Genomic DNA, 17115 nt, shown 5'->3' on the forward strand with positions numbered 1-17115 from the left:
TCCTGTAATGTCTGGAATATTCTTTGTATTACTAATATACTCAATTATCTAATAATCTACCTGGTCATTCTAGTGCCAGAAATTAAAGATTCTTTGAGTAGTAATAACAATCTTTCCTCAACATTTCCATTCAAATATCTCTTGAAAATATAGAGAGAGCTGTTATTTGTTGCATCAGAAGGGATTAAACTCTTCTGAGTCAAATGCCAACAGAATAGAATCAACTGTCTTACATAAATTGCTAACAACAAATTATATTTGTAATTTATCTAACACACCTGAATCTTCTCATGGTGTATTGCTCCTTAATAGCTTCTTCTCTTTCAAAGATCAGAGGTATTCCTTTTTATAAAAGAGAAAAAAACAAGGCAAAAAATCAGCAGGTATTAGTGTAATCTACCTTAGGAATTTTTACCCTTTAATGCTCAGGATGTCAAGTGAATTACAAGGACAAGAGGGTAACCCTTCAAATCACACTTGGTTGGTAATATGGACAATATCCTAGTTCCTAGGCCCACTTTTGCAGCAGACTAATTTCTCTGGGCACAGGAAAGGGAATTTAGCAATTTGGTAGCTGCAATCTAAAGAGAAGTAATTGAGAAAGACAAAGGGAGAATGGGACAAGAGAAACTTTATAGATGGTTGTTGAACATAGCTTAAAGGTGTGTGATCTAGACGTGAGGACTTTATGGCTTGGGCCCACCCTATCTTTGGTCCTTTCAATGAAGATCATTGAAAATGAGGATCAGGATCATTGGTCTTTCCAATGAGAAAGTAAAAATCTAAATTCTGGATTTTACACTTAACACATTCAACATGTTCAGCTTCTTTCATTTCTGCTGTGCTGTACTGAAATATAGACGTTTACAAACAAGAGTGTTCTTTTGAATTTCCTAAATAAAAGTGTTCAGGGCACCTGTATTTACACCTATGTAATTCTCACATAAATGTGACTTTTCCTGCAGGTAATATTTTGGAAGTCTTGCAACTCTGGAAATTAGCAAATTCTCAAATAGAAATGGGGTCTTCCTGTACCCATTTGAGACTAGCTGGTTTTTGTGATGCTGGTCCAGTGAATTTTCACCCATGGTTAAATAAATTAATTTCTGCTGCTTCTCACTCCAAAATAGGATACATATAGTTATGTAGATGGAAGAAACTCTACTGTAATCTATCCTGTAGCTATTCTGAGAATGACTATGTTTCCAGCTTCCCCTTTTCCATTATATCACCACTCTCAACACTGCCCATGGAGCCCCAATTTAAATGTGGAATATGCCATACAATACAAAGTTAAAACTTCCTAAGGAGTTTAATCTGGATTTGATGAAAATCCATCCTGCCATTTTTGGCATTAATATATAGAAACTAACTTTTACTTGTATAAATTAGTCCTTTTAATTACTTCTTATACTTGGAGATTAGTGCATAAAACAAACTTAGTATGGTACACAGAAATTACTTCAAAATTAACAGTCATCAACAGACAATTACAAATCTATTTATCTCATTGGAGTCAATTAAAATATCAACCAAAAAAGAACAGTAAAATATCAACCAAAAAAGAACAGTAAGATACAGATTTTGTTACCTTTTTTATTTATTTTATCTCTTTAGTTACGAGTTTTCTTAAAATAAAAAAAAAGAGAAAAAAAGGAAATGTGTTACGAGTTTTCTTAAAATAAAATTGGCACATCACAAAATTCTTCTTGATGCTTTCAAGGTTTTTATAAATATGAACACTTGCCAGTTGTAATTGGTGACAATTTATAATCATATATATACAGATGATCAGGTGAGAGATAATTAATTAACTGCACATGGCATATTAGTGGAAAAACTAAATATGGAAGGCCTCCTTCAGAATTTTTACTTTTAATCTAATTCTTAAATATTATTTTTCCTGACAAAAATGAATAAACTCTGCTCTCATTTAAATATCCATTCTAGTAAAATGAAAGTTGACATATTCCAACCTTTTTTCTGTCTCTTTTTAATGATTCCTGTAAGATGCTTCTTCAATGACTCAACAACGTGTCCTTCATTTTTTATATTCCGAACAAAAGGGTGATGAAGCATGTTTGCAGAAGTAGGACGAAATAGGAAATTTTTTATCATGCACTTTTCCATGAAATTGTGGAACTTGCGAGACCTAAAAGAAATGAGTCAAAGGGATAAAAAAGCATCCTCAGGCTTGCCATATCTTTTCCCATCCTCACACATATGCCACTCTGCAGGTCATATTTTTGGAGAGAATTGCCTCTAGTTATAATTGTCTTTTCAACTGCCATATGACCTGCAGCTTGACAATATACATTATACAATACCACTCAAACCTCAGATGAGCCAGAGTCAATGGCATTTAAATAGTAGTAGAAACTTCAATGAGTTCAGAAGTATGTACATGGTAAAAAGTCAATTGGTGGGATGGCAATGGAGTGGTTAATGTGATATATGTAGAACATGTATCTAGATTGGTCAGCCCACAGAAGTCATACTTTGAAGTCTGAATGTTTCACTTGACTACATGCATTTTGAGCTACATAGTCATAAATGTAATGATCCAAAAAAAAAGGGGGGATCTTAATAGCACCAGGACTAACTAATCTTATAAAATGGTTCATGAAAACAGAAGTGTCCAGAAAGCCTGAATCTGTGGGAAGGGTTAAATTGAATCACAAGGAAAAATGTCAGCAATCAAATCACAGCCACCACTTCTAGCAGGGCAAGCAATAAATACTAATAATAAGCAAGAGCTTCTGACACTCAATCAAAAAGCTTCAGTATAAAGGGTTCCCAAGTTAGTTGGTCTGTAACACCCTGGGAGAACAAATCCTCTTCTCCAGGTCTGTGGATGTTTAGTTTAATGGGCTGAACAACTGAGCTGTATATCACAATCACTGACTGCCTATCTAGGCACAGGGAGAAATGTCACAAATGATTTCTATTGGTCCATGCCATTAATGGAGAAACAACTGAACATGCCATTAATTCCAGGGCAGTGATGTCATCATAATATACTATGGAAGGTATTACTTATGTCTAGTTGGCTAGCTAGCTCTTAATGAAAACTAATCATTAAGACCCCCCCCCACCTTAACATATTAGTTTTTAGGAAATACTGTCCAACAAAGATGTTGAAACAGGACTACAAAATTAATAAAAACTCATTTCCTACATAAAAAATGGCAAGTTAATGTGTTTAGGAGATTAAGTCATTCATCTTTACCATCCACTGGATTTGACTTTGGGGGCAGATTCCCGCAAAATAACAAAGAGGGCTTCCAAAGGCTGAAGGTTACACAGGGCTGCAAAGGAAAATAGATGTGTTTAGAATGAATGAGAAGGGTAACAACAGAGCACACTCCTCATTCCAGAGGGGATTCTCAGTGTTCTTTCACATATCATGTTGAATAGACACTAAGGAATAAATAGATACAAAATAATGTAGTTACAGGAAAAGTTCATTTTCATACAAACAGTCCATTATATAAGATCCTCAAGTTTCACCATTGACAGGTGTGGCAAATTAATAATAAACTACACTGGATAAAAATTTCAAAATGTATGATTGGTGATTTCTATCTAGAGAAGTAAACAAAAAATAGAGACAAACACTCTTCTGTATTTTGTGTTCTAGGTATCTATACTTATAAAATGGAAATATGTCATTATAGGCTTAAAAAGTCAACCAAATGAGTAGCTAAGCACAATAATATATAAAGAATGATTTAGCAATCTAAAAAGATGAGAAGAATCTGTTTTGGAAATTGACAGTCCTAGGAATAGAGGTAGATATAGTGTAACTAACTATTAAAACACACCCTCTAGAGTAAGATCACCTGGGTTCAAATCCTAGTTCTTCCTTTGTGACTCGGGCAAATTACTTAACCTATCTGTGCCTTGGTTTCTTTATCTGAAAAAAAATCAAGAATTCCTTCAAAGAGTTGCCATGAGGATTAACCTACATGTAAAAGTGTCTGGCATAGAATAGATACTTAATAAATATTAGTTATTGGTATTATAATAAATATTTTAACTATCTGGCACTTCAAGTCTGTGCCAAATTATAGGACTTCTGTTCACTTTTTGAAACACACAGCTATACAAAGAAAAGCCTATTCCATTATGTGCTATATAAATTCATTACCTTGTTGGTCTGAGAATTTTCTATAAGCTTTCTTATAAGCATTTAAATATGTCTCACTTCACTTATTTCCTCTTGAGTTTTGGTTAAAGAAAACTGGCAGTGCAAAAAAAATCCCTGAAGGAGAGCCATACTTTAAATTTCTCTTTTTCTTCATATATATTTTTTTATTTTATTAAGTTTTTAACTTTAACTCCAGTATAGTTAGCACACAGTATTATATTATTTTCGGGTATACAATATAATGATTCAACAATTATATACATTACTCAGTGCTCATCATGGTAAGTGTACTTTTTGATCCCCATCACCTAGTTCACCCCTCGTCCCACCCACCCTCCTCTCTGATAACCATCAGTCTGTTCTCTATAGTTAAGAGTCTGCTTCTTGATTTCTCTCTCTCTCCCTCTTTGCTTGTCTTGTTTCTTAAATTCCACATATGAGTGAAATCATATGGTATTTGTCTTTCTCTGACTTATTTCACTTAGCATAATACTCTCTAGCTCCATTCATGTTGTTGCAAATGGCAAGATTTCATTCTTTTTAGGGCTGAGTAATATTCATGTGTGTGTGTGTGTGTGTGTGTATACAGAATATATATATATAATTACACACACACACATATATATATACAGAATTTCACATCTTCTTTATCCACTCATCTATCAATGGACACTTTCATAATCTGGCTATTGTAAATAATGCTTCAATAAATGTAGGGGTGCATATATCCTCTCAAATTAATGTTTTTGTAGTTTTTCGGTAAATACACAGTACTGCAATTACTGGATCATAGGGTAGTTCTATTTTTAACTTTTTGAGGAACCTCCATACTGTTTTCCAGAGTGGTTGCACCAGTTTGCATTCCCACCAACAGTACAAGAGGGCTCCGCTTTCTCCACATTCTCACCAACAAATTTTATCTAATACCAAAAGTGTGTCATTCATGTGAGGACAATTTGATATTAATGATTCTTTAGAGTCACCCTTTCTCCTCCAAAATACATATCCAGAAAAACTACAATGCCAAACTGGCCTCTTGTAATAGTAGGAAAAAACTCCCCAGGGTTATTTCATTAGAGTGATATAAAGGCAATTGTTCAAAGGTCATGTTTTTTTCAATTACATAAGTATAAATTAATAGACATACAGGTTTATAATTGAGGGCAGAATTATCCCCAAGCTGAAAAGATTAGTCAGGGGTGCCTGGGTGGCTCAGTTAGTTAAGTGTTCAACTCTTTTTTTGGCTCAGGTCATGATCTCAGAGTCTTGAGATTGAGCCCTGCATCAGGTTCAGTGCAGAGTCTGTTTGAGATTCTCTCCCTCTCCCTTCCCCTCCCCATTTGTCCCCCTCCCCCAACTCATGGGTTTGCATCTGCATGCACACTCTTTCTCACACACACTCTCTCAAATAAATAAGTAAATAAATAATCAAGATCATATTTGATTCTCTTCATTCCTTTACTCTGTCCAGTCACCAGATTCTGTCCTTTAAACATATTTTAAGTGGGTTTGTACAATATTAAGCAATTGTCATTTATTAACATTTGAGCATCATGCAGTCAACTAACAACATCCCCAGGGGTCAAGAGTCAGAGCATAGAGTAGGGAAGTTTTCATTAGGGAAATGAGAAGTCCACAAAGGAATGGAGCACATGGGTATGTCAAACAGTAGACGTTTTCTATATAGTCTAATTTTAGGAATGCCAGTAAATACTCCCTTTATCCCATATCTAACAGGCCTAAATGTTTCACAATTAGAGTTTCATTCCTTTGAAATAGCAAATCTCCTTTAAAAATACATTTCATAGATGGTATAATGCTAAATGAACTAAATCAGAGAAAGAGAGACACCATTTGATTTCACTCATATGTGGAATTTAAGAAACAAAACAAATAAAGAAGAATAAACCCAAGCACTTAAGAAGGTCCTGGTGTGGGATGGTACAGATCTTCCCTCCTCTGAGAGCCTCTACAGCCCCCTTTCAGTGAGAAGTTACTCTCCCTTTCTTTTTACTTCTCTGGGAGAGACTCACCAAAGAAAGAAATTTTGTTATCTGGACCTCAGAGGCAATTATCATATAATTGTCACTTTGGAGGGCTACCCCCTCTGAGATGATAATTATCAAAACCTGGAGGATTTCTGCAGTTAAATTAATGACAATAATTTCCATCCAAAGTTTATACTCCAGGCAATATAGGAGGCTGGCGAAAGACCAATATTTTAGCAGTGTGGCTATTTCAAGTTGCTCATGACCAAAGTTGCAGCATTCCAATTACTTATTTAGGCATGTATGTCCGATTTTTTTTCTCATTGTGAAATAAGAATCTCCTGGTCCTTACACATCTTTTGTAAGAAGTTTGCCATTTGTGTACTCCATGCAAAACTCCTCTGCACTCCTGTGAGTTTTCTCCCATGATTTAATATTTTGGAGTGAAAAAATGAAACAAAATAAAGACGAACCAGGAAATACAAATCTGCAAAATGTAGAAAGCTAGTGTTTTGAAAAGAAATGGTAAGGAACATTCAGAAACAATAGAAAAATATACTACTTGATGCAATCATGTATTCTAAATAAAAACATGAGTCAATACTCATATGCAATACCATACTGTGAAGAGAGAGTAGAGGAAGAGAAAGAAGAAGAGGAAGAGGAGGGAGAGGTAGAGGAAGAGGAGGAGGAGGAAGGGGAGGGAAGGGGGAGGAGAAAGAGATAGAAAAAGAGAAGGAAAAGCTGCTGATCAATCTAATATAATCTAAGTATGTTCACAAAAACAAATAATCAAGAGATGAGGAGGAATAATATGCATCTTCCCATTCTTATTTCAGTTTTATATATGTGGTATAAATAATTTTTCCATCATTGATTTTTTATTCACCCAGCATACATACTTTGTAGTTTTGGAGGGCACTAAAAGAGAGACAGCAGCAACCTGACCTTCGTATCTGTCCCAGATTTAATCTAAGCCTCTTCTGTGATATTCTAAGGGACACCAGGAATTCTTAACAATCATGTTACCATTATTTCTACCCCTTGAAATTACTCCCATTGGCCTTGAAAGACAGTACTAAGATAGCCCAAATTTATAAAGTTTGTTGGGTGGACATTGTGGAGATAGAGCATGTAGGAACATGGGAACCTACAGGACCTCCTTAGAAAGGTAGAAGCAAAGAAATTCTACCCCCACTTGCCTGCCCTCCAGCAAACACTCCAGGCATTTCCTCACTTCTCATCCAACAATACCAGGAATGCATTTATCATTTATATCTTTAGATTTAGATATTGAAGAAATAAATATGCTCTGCTTATGGGGGTCATACATTAGATGGTTATCAATCATTTATATCCGAGTTCACATTTTCAATTTCACTTTTCTATCAGAAAGCAGAGTCCTGAGAGAACAGGATTTTGACAGATGATTTAAATGAGGGAGATGCAGGAGAAACGTGAGGAAATTGAGCCTTCTGAGCAATTAAGGGCACTGGAGTGGCTAAAAGAGCAAAGAAAGCACCAAAGGTGAGCTGGACTGACTTCAAATGAAAAAAAAAAAAAACAAAAAAAACACAAAACCAAAAAAAAAAACAAAACAAGAAAACCTGAGTTCCCAAGGTAGGGGAGTGGTTTGATTTCAATGACACACTGGAAGATTTTCTTAACTATCACATTCTGAAGCAGTAGCAGTGTGTGACTATAAATATTCTGGAACCTAAATATTCCACCAATCACTATGTACTAGAACGGCTTTAGATTCTCATTAGTCAGGACTGTCAGTACCAAATACTTTGAGGCCAAATTGAAACAACAGTCAATAGCCTAAAATAAGGTATCATAAGGGAAAAGCACAAACTCTTTATAGATATATCTGGCCATTATGACTATAACATTTGATAATCATTGAAAAGGCCACCAGTTTGGCATAGTGTGCCACCTGTGTGACCAGTACAAGCTGACTGGTACAAGTGGCAGATTTGTACAGCATGCTTCCCCAACTTTTTAATAAATAAACATTTTTACTCACGAGGAGCCCCCTCAGCCATTTCAATAGCAGTGATTCCCACAGACCACACATCACTCTGCAAAAGAAAAAATGACCCCCAAAAGTAATTTAACAATGGGAAACTAATAGTATTTAGAATCTCAAAACAATCTTTGGGTGGGGGAGTGTCAATGCCAGAGCCATTTTATGGGTTTTCTACAATGAACCTTCATTATAGGCTGGTGTTATAGGAAGACGTTAGCTGAGCTTGTGATCAGCCAATAACTGGATGATATGGGACAGGGTTCAGTGTAAGGAAAATTCACCTTCAATGTATCGCTATTGTTGCCTTAGCTGAAATAGCAAAAGGAGCTTGCTGTGAAGAAATCCTATCACATAGATGTATTAGCTGTGCCATCTTAGGTAAATGATTTAACTCTCTGTACCTCAGTTTCACTCTATATAAAATAGAGATAATAATGATATGCATCTCATAGAACTGGTATGAGTATTAAATGAAATAACCTATATAAAAGCACTTTCAGTCAGTTCTCTGAATATAGTAATTGAGAATATAATTATTGTTATTCCAGGAAATTATATTCTAAGAGGCTCAAGGAAATTATCCACATTATTAACTGTACTTTGTTTTTTAGAATGTGAAAAGAGCACAGGGCTGGAGGTACACTGCCTGGCTGGATGACTGCTACACAAGTTAACTGAATTCTGAGAATCTCAGTTAACAGATTTCTTAGCTTCAAAGGATTATTGTGATGGTGTAAGTTGAAGCTTTCTTTCAATTTACATGGGGCTGAAAATTAAAAATAAATAATTAATATAAGTGAAAGTCCTTGGAAGACCGCAAAAATCTGTAGAGGTATAAGGCATCCACTTAAAAGATTTTACAGCAAGCCACTTAAAAGAACATTATGCTTCCACAGTCTCCATAGCCTGTAATAGCACTAGACTATAAGCTCTCAATAGATCTGCTTGCAGATCAAGCAGAGGGCATTTAAGGGAAAGGGAAAAGAGATGAGACTTGAATTAATCAACTTCAAGTATTGAGTCCTAGGTTCCACACGATGAAAACCACAATGAATTGTTTGGATGACTTATGATGTGAAGAGTGAGTGTGGTTTTTCCAGTCTATAGCAAATGGAGAGTTTTCTTTCCACATCAGCTTTTTTTGAAATGTGTACGTAGATGTATATTGTCCAAATTGCAGTTTCAGTGGAAATTTTAATAAATAGCATGAATTGTTACTTAATTTGTCTATTCCACTGATTTTCAGTGGTTTGGAAGTGAACCATGACAAGGATTTTCTCCATTACCCTGAGTAATGAAATTATTATTTTTTTTCTTTTTGGAGCTTAGTTACTGTGGGGATTAATAACTGGCTTTACATTCATTCATTTTTAAGTTTACAAAGTTCTCTGCCCCTGGAAGTTAAATTTCCATATAAAGCCACATAATATAATATTTTCCCCAAGAAGTTGCAAGCAACATGAACTAGACATTATTCCTCAAATATAGATAATTCCCAATGGTCTACTTTGTCTAAATTCTTAAAAAATATATATTTATGCATATAATCAAACCACATATATGAATAGCAACTAGTATTTCTTATTAGAGTTTAATGTGAAAGAAGGAGTTGCCGGCTTTTTATTCTTTTATCATTTTAAAATAAACATTAGTCAAAAGTCCTTTCCAAACTTTGATTCCCACTATCTGAATGCTCACACTTACTCTGTAATCATAGGAGCGTCTTGGATCTTCGTCACAGTCAATCACCTCAGGTGCCATCCAGTATGGTGTTCCAATGAAACTATTCCTCCTCCCATTAGTTCTGCTCACCTGGGCACTCACTCCAAAATCCACTGCAAAATTCAGCATATGTCAAAATAATTAATCAGTAACAAAAAGCTCAATAAGTTATTGCTTTAACTTGGAAAGCCAATACAAAATCCACAATGGATAACAGATTTTCATTCCAACCCAGAAAACTTTACCATGAAGTCTACTCCAGGAATACTGGGAAATAGGCTTTTGCTGCTATTTATGTTGGAAAGAGACTCAGAAGTGCTATTATAAATCTACAGTAGGTTTGGCTGAAAGTTTACCATGAATATTAAAAATAAATTTCCATCAGTATACCCTGAACCTCTGAAGTGATAACATATGTAGTGTTTGGACCTGCCACCAAGCTGGATGAAGACCAGCACTATAAACAACATCTAAGAAATCTAAAACCTATTAGTAGTTTATTAGGAAGCCTCACTCATGACATTAGAAAGTTCTATTACACCAATGAAGAAAAATGAGTTTTCTGCTAGAATTTAGTTTAAGTTTTTCTACAGATCTTCTGAATCAGATGCAAATATTTACTGTGGTATCTATATCTTAGCTTAGACTATAAAAGTTCAGTCTTCTATTCATCTGTGGGATACATTATATGAAAATATTTAGTATGGTATCCTCAGTAACAGACAGAAAAAAAAGGCTAAAGTAGACTGGGGTTATTTAGTCCAGAAAAAATAAGATGAAAAATGAAAGTAGATGAATTTTTTCAGGGATGAAAAATGAAGTAGATTTTCTAATTTAGAATGGTTTCCAGGAATCTAAAGGATGGAGAACAACACTGACTGAACAGTAGTTTGAAAAACTTAGGAGAAGAAATGAAAAATTAAAAAGTTAAGAGTTTAAAGTAGTCTTTAAGGAAGGATTTAACAAAACAAGAAATGTCTGTAATATGTGAAAATCATCGCTGGGTGTTGAACAATCTTATTATCTAGATATTTTTTTGAGAATACGTTAAAGCAAAGCTCAGCATTCTTACTATCCCCTGAGGGCCAACTTTAAGGGCCAAGAGATACCTATGAAGTCCATGAGCTAATATATATGACATTCAGGGAAAAAAACGAAAGGGGAAAAGAACAGAAGACGAGTGATGGATGGAAGAAAAGGAAAAAAGAAAAGCTTGAAATTTAGATAAAAGTAGAGATGAAATCTCAACAGTGGCATAATTTAACCTTTCTTTAATGACCTCAGTACTAGAATGTAAGGATTATTGATCAATTGCAATTACAATACGATCACTTTCCAGTCTCTTTCCTTTCAACACTCCCTCTGATGTCCTTGGGTTTGCCTTCTGCAACCTTCTCCTTATAATATATAGCTTAAAAATATACTGGAATCTGAGAAATGTAAAACCAAATGTATAATGGTTGTACATAAAATAAGCCTGATTGAATTCTAATCCAGTGCTAAAAGGCCTCTCCTACAGAGTAAAGTACATAAGCTTTAGTGCATGGACTTTGACAGAATTTTCAGTGGCTCTTCATTTACTTACAATGTCTCTTCTGTGTTGCAAATGGTAGAGTTGGCCAGAAACCTGACAGAAATATATGGGAGTGCTACCACATGTGAACATAGTGTGTATGTAGCTTTGTGATAGACTATCTATCCTGCACATTTGAATGTGAGATCCAAATTCCCCTTATCTAGTAACAGTGTCTTAAAATTGTGTTGCTAGCTTTGTAGCTTTTAGACACATAAGACATAATACATTTTCTTGAAATTACTTTTTTCTTATTTCAAGAACAATTACCTCAAGTTTCTTCTACAAATATTCAATGAAAACATTCTCAATGAATGAACAAAAATTCCTGCTGTGGTTGTTTTTATTCATCAGGAAAATGGGAACTATCTTAAGGTCATGCTAGAGACATGGTAGGCAAGGATTGATTATCATTTAAAAATAATACAGGATTTAATAACCAGTAATTTATTTTTATTTTTTTAAAAATATTTTATTTATTTGACACAGAGAGAGAAAGCACAAGTAGGCAGAGAGGCAGGCAGAGAGAGAGGGAGAAGCAGGCTCTCCACTGAGCAGGGAGCCGGACGTGGGGCTCGATCCCAGGACCCAGGGATCATGACCTGAGCCGAAGGCAGCTGCTTAACCGACTGAGCCACCCAGGCACCCCAATAACCAGTAATTTATATTCTATATCAATGAGGTTATCTGCCATTGCATAGTACTGACATTATTCATATGGTATTATTTAAAAACCAACCAACAATATTTATTTTAAACATTAAAGGATGCAATAAATTGTGCCCTGTGTGCCTGTGAGACAGTATGTGTGGTTATTTTCAAATAAATTATGCCATTTTGAATCCTGGAATAGAAAGCCAGGGACTTTCCGGTCTTTTCTAATTCTGAACTTAAGTTGGATATTATGGGAGCAGCTGATATCAGTTCTTTAAATATTTGAGGGAAAATTTCAAAGAAGCAATTTGTACTTAAGTAATTTAAAAGTTCTTTGATATTATTCGGAAAATATGGTTTTGTGATGTGGAAGAATTGTCTTTTTGTTTCCTTGTCCATGGCACAGAAACTTGCACATAATAAATATTCAATAATTCAATTATTAAAATAAATATAACATCTATACTTAATAGAGAATAAAACAATGACCAAAATGTAAGTCTTCCATTATAATTTAAAAGTTTTTAACTACACGATTTCAGAGAAGCAGTAAAAGGTGCCTTTTTCTCCTGCTCCACCTCCCTTCCCAAACAAATTTTCATATTTTGACTGGTTTTGCAAGCAAGGAAAACATAGCCTAAGTAAGTAGAGGATATTGTTAATGACATGATAAAAAACAAAGTTATCTTAAAGGATTCTTCTCCATTAAAATACTGGGGCCTCACTTAAAGTACAAGAACAAACTTACCAAGTTTTACTTCAGCATTATGAGTCAGTAGCACATTCTGACCTTTGATGTCCCGGTGAATTACACGGTGTGCATGAAGATGAGCTAAGCCCTGCACATAGATAGATACATATTTATTCAAAAAGTCACATCAGTATATATATTTTCTCTTTTTCTGGTACTGTTCTTAGTATTTTTGGAAGACCTTTTGGTAAGAAAAATGGCCCAGATTTGCATTTTTCAGACAAAATTCTTTCTTTAGGCTGGAATTACTACAACCAGTTCCCAGAAATACTACTTTTGGCTATAAGGAAAGGAAAATAAATCAGGACACCCATGAAAAGAAAAGAACACCAAAAAGTAGTGTTTGTATACATTGGGCCATTTACCTTCCTTTCTAGTCTCCCTATTTCCAACTAACCATAAGAGTGAAGACCTGGACATCTTAAATATCATAGCTCAGCCATTGTTTTACTCTATTCCTCATCCAACCATTTGTTTAATCCAAAATATTTTCTAGTCAACCTTGTAGGCTGAGAATTTGGGAGAATATGGAAATTCATTTTAAAGCATTTGCAATTTGTATTGGCTTACCATGCTGGATCCAGCCTATTCACCACTAAAACTAACCTGTGACCTGCTTAACCCGTGACCTGGCTTCAGGGAGATTTCTCCAGATAATAACTGGGGATGAACAATAGAAGTAACAGTAAAAACAGCTAATATTTATTGAGTCCTTTATTTTATTTTAGTTTTTGCCAGGGACTGTGCTAAGTGCTTTACATGGAGGAAATTATGAAATCGTCACTGCAATCTTTTGAGGAGGGTACTAATATCACACCATATTACAGTCAAGAAAAGTGAGATTTTGAAAAATTAAGTAACTGACTCAAGGACACAAAGCTAATATATGTTTAACCAGAATTTAAACTCAGTCCAGAGTTTACACTCAACTAGTTACACTATTAGCACAAGTGAATCCAATTAAGATGGGAGGAAGAACATTCTAACATTATATATCAGTGGTGCTATCAGTTCTGTTTATATCCTCCTCTGGTGACCCTAAGCACTTAAGTCACAAAGAAAAATGTGAGTGTGGTAGATGAATAAGATTGTTCTCATTCAATTTGGTATTCAAAATAAAGCAAGTTTTAAAAGCAGGGCATTATTCAAATAGGATAGCTGTCTGCAAAATGGTTATGGATGGTTTGGGGCCATTCGGTAAAACACTGACTTTTGTCTTACTTTTTTCTTAATCTCTAATGATAGTGCTACTTTTTTTTTTTAAGAACTCTAAAAATCCAAATAATGTAATAAATATTCCAAGTGGTTATTTCCATGATCCAATGAACACAACAGTCTCACTCTGACAGAGCCATGAAAGACCATGATTTGGAAGGCCCTGGTTACCCATCTTGCAGTCTACCTAAAGTTAAAGACATCACCTGAAAATCTGCTCTCTCTAAAGCCATTTGGGCTTTTTTGGTATCCTAATCCAGAAGTTATGTTCAGAATTCTTAAACCACCCTATATGGGCAGGTATAATGTACATTGCATATATTACTCCCAGGTGTTTTCAAGGCCAGGGGAGAATGACTGTATGAAGACTCACCTGAAGGATTTCTCGGCAGATATATGCAATCCAATCTTCTTTCAAACTCTGATTTCTGGTCATTCTTACTACATCAGTGACCGAGCCTGCTGCACATAATTCCATCACCATCTGCAGGGAAGCCAGTAAAGTGTCGAGAATTAGAAAGTAATTCTCTGAAAATATCTGGAGAATTTTAGTCCATATGGCTTGTATTTATATGTGATGTTTAGAGATTAAGACACTGCAAAGACTGGCTCAATTGTCTGGTGGAAGTCTCTAAAGGCTAGTGGAATTAAAAAGAGTTGGAACATATCCAAGGATCTGTGGAAGGGGGAAAGGGAGGTATCACACCAGGGATATTTAACTAGGAGGTGGAATTTGATCTAAGCCTTGAAGGATAGATAATGTTTGAATATACTGAGAAGGAAGAACATTCAGTTTATTGAAAACAGAATGATTACATGCCTTTAGAAATAAGCTTGTACAGGAGACAAGCCTGAGTGATGACTGGAGTTCAAGGGGAAAGACCATTGAGGGAACAGTGATTGCAAGTGAAAAAGCAGGAAAGAATTATCTCAAAAGAATTTACACCTCAAAATTAAGACTAGATTTGTTTTTATTATCATTTTGTTTTTATTTTGTTTTAATTTTTTTTAAAGATTTTATTTATTTATTTGACAGAGAGAGACACAGTGAGAGAGGGAACACAAGCAGGGGGAGTGGGAGAGGGAGAAGTAGACTCCCCGCTGAGCAGGGAGCCTGATGCGGGGCTCGATCCCAGGACCCTGGAATCATGACCTGAGCGGAAGGCAGACGCTTAATGACTGAGCCACCCAGGTGTCCCTCAAGTCAGTGTTTTACTTGGTAAACATGTCTGAGACCATGCATCCCTGGCTACTAAGCACCATGGCGGACAGGGCTAGAAAGGTTAACAGCTTTATTTTGAGCAGTATTTTAAATTCTAGATTTTTTTCCTAAGATACTGGCAAACTACAATTCCAAGGGGGAAACTGTCAATTGCATTCCTATAGGGCAGTTTTTTTCCAAATGATTTTACTGCTAAGGAAAGTCTATTTTAAGGCTATTATCATTGACAGCATCTCATTCAGGTATTACTTTATTAATAAACTCAATTTCTCAGAAAATTTATCTTTTTGCCATCAATGAATCAGGGGCCCAACTAGTAAATTTCCTTTCCCATTTTAGCTAACTAGAGGACTGGCCAATGTGAAAGAGAATATAGCTATTATAATCAACCCAGCAAACTTTTCTTTAAGCACAGGTTTATGCATTAATGCCTGTGTCAAAACTGCTATATAAATACAACAAAACATGTCTTTTTTTGAACTGTAGGCAAGTTAATTAATTTTTGCTGTAGAAGAAGGAAACCAAAAAAATAGGCCCCAAATCATGAATATTTAAAAGTCTACCTTATTTCCTTTTGGAATATTAACACTTTCTTTTCAGAAAATCACTCTTTTAATTTATATTTGTTCACAACTAATATTATTACATGTCTTTCACCTGAGTATGCTCTCACAAAACAGAAGAGAAGAAACAGACTAACAAAACCAATAATACAGATAAGCCACAAAAGTTTAATTTTCATGTTAACTATATTAATTGGGCACAACATGTACAACTGTGGTAATGGAAGAAAAGGGGCTCATTTTAAACCATGACAAACCTGAATTAAAGCCATTCATTCAGATGCACCCTGGAAAATCTTGCTAATTTTACCTGAGTCAGAAGAGCTCTACTCTGAAAGGAATGTAAGACATTCTCAATTATTTTCTCAGCTTTGTAAGCATGATGCCCAGAACATACACTTTATAAATGGTAATTATTTAGTCATTTACTTACTTCCTATTTGTTTTTATTTACATGGGCAAGAAATTGTAAATGGTCTTATGAAAACTCTTACCTCCACAAATTATTCATCCTTCCAGATCGCAGTTCAAGGAAGTTTCTCAAAGAAGAGTTTCTCGTTCCCCAACTTAATTTAGATTCCTTTGTTATTTGCCCACATAGAGGCATGTTATTTCCCTTCTGACCAATTATCTACTCATATGTGTGATTATTTGACTGCTACCGGTCATTGCAAATGAATTGTAAGCTCTGATGGATCAGGGACATGTCTATTCAGCTCGTCTATGTATCCCCAGAATCTAGCAGAAGGAGTGGCAAATAGATTATTTTTTTTAAGATTTCATTTATTTATTTGACAGAGAGAGAAAGAGAGCATATACACAAGCAGGGGGAGCTGCAGGTAGAGGGAGAGGGAGAAGCAGGTTCCCTACTAAGCAGGGAGCCAGATGCTGGGCTCAATCCCAGGACCCTGGGATCATGACTTGAGCCAAGGGCAGATGCCTAACCAACTGAGCCACCCAGGGGCCCCAAATAGATGGTTCTGAATGAATAATGTTAAACAATTGAATGAATTGAGTACTGATAAATATATCCAATAAGGAGACTGCTATACAGTTAAGAGGAAAAAAACTTGTAAGTGGGCGGCTGGGTGGCTCAGTTGGTTAAGCAACTGCCTTCGGCTCAGGTCATGATCCTGGAGTCCCTGGATCGAGTCCCGCATCGGGCTCCCTGCTCTGCAGGGAGTCTGCTTCTCCCTCTGACCCTCCCGACCCTCCCCCCTCTCATGCTCTCTCTCTCTCTCAGTC

The 17115-nt window shown here is 35.6% G+C and overlaps 1 protein-coding gene across 1 annotated transcript in view; it reads right to left on the bottom strand.

The window, feature by feature from the left end:
• Nucleotides 1-17115, bottom strand: part of NRK (Nik related kinase) — a 139902-nt gene that overhangs the window by 51569 nt on the left and 71218 nt on the right. Inside the window, exons 6-12 of the mRNA XM_035007360.1 lie at nucleotides 14459-14569; nucleotides 12868-12958; nucleotides 9875-10005; nucleotides 8168-8222; nucleotides 3230-3308; nucleotides 1977-2152; nucleotides 279-342 (exon numbers count right to left, since the gene is read on the bottom strand). Of these exons, the coding sequence (XP_034863251.1) occupies nucleotides 279-342; nucleotides 1977-2152; nucleotides 3230-3308; nucleotides 8168-8222; nucleotides 9875-10005; nucleotides 12868-12958; nucleotides 14459-14569 (707 nt within the window). The remainder of the gene's footprint in view (nucleotides 1-278; nucleotides 343-1976; nucleotides 2153-3229; nucleotides 3309-8167; nucleotides 8223-9874; nucleotides 10006-12867; nucleotides 12959-14458; nucleotides 14570-17115) is intronic.

This window comes from Mirounga leonina, unplaced genomic scaffold (genome assembly GCF_011800145.1).
Source record: "Mirounga leonina isolate KUSES-001 unplaced genomic scaffold, KU_Mleo_1.0 Mir_101222, whole genome shotgun sequence".
In the NCBI taxonomy this organism is placed as follows: domain Eukaryota; kingdom Metazoa; phylum Chordata; class Mammalia; order Carnivora; family Phocidae; genus Mirounga; species Mirounga leonina.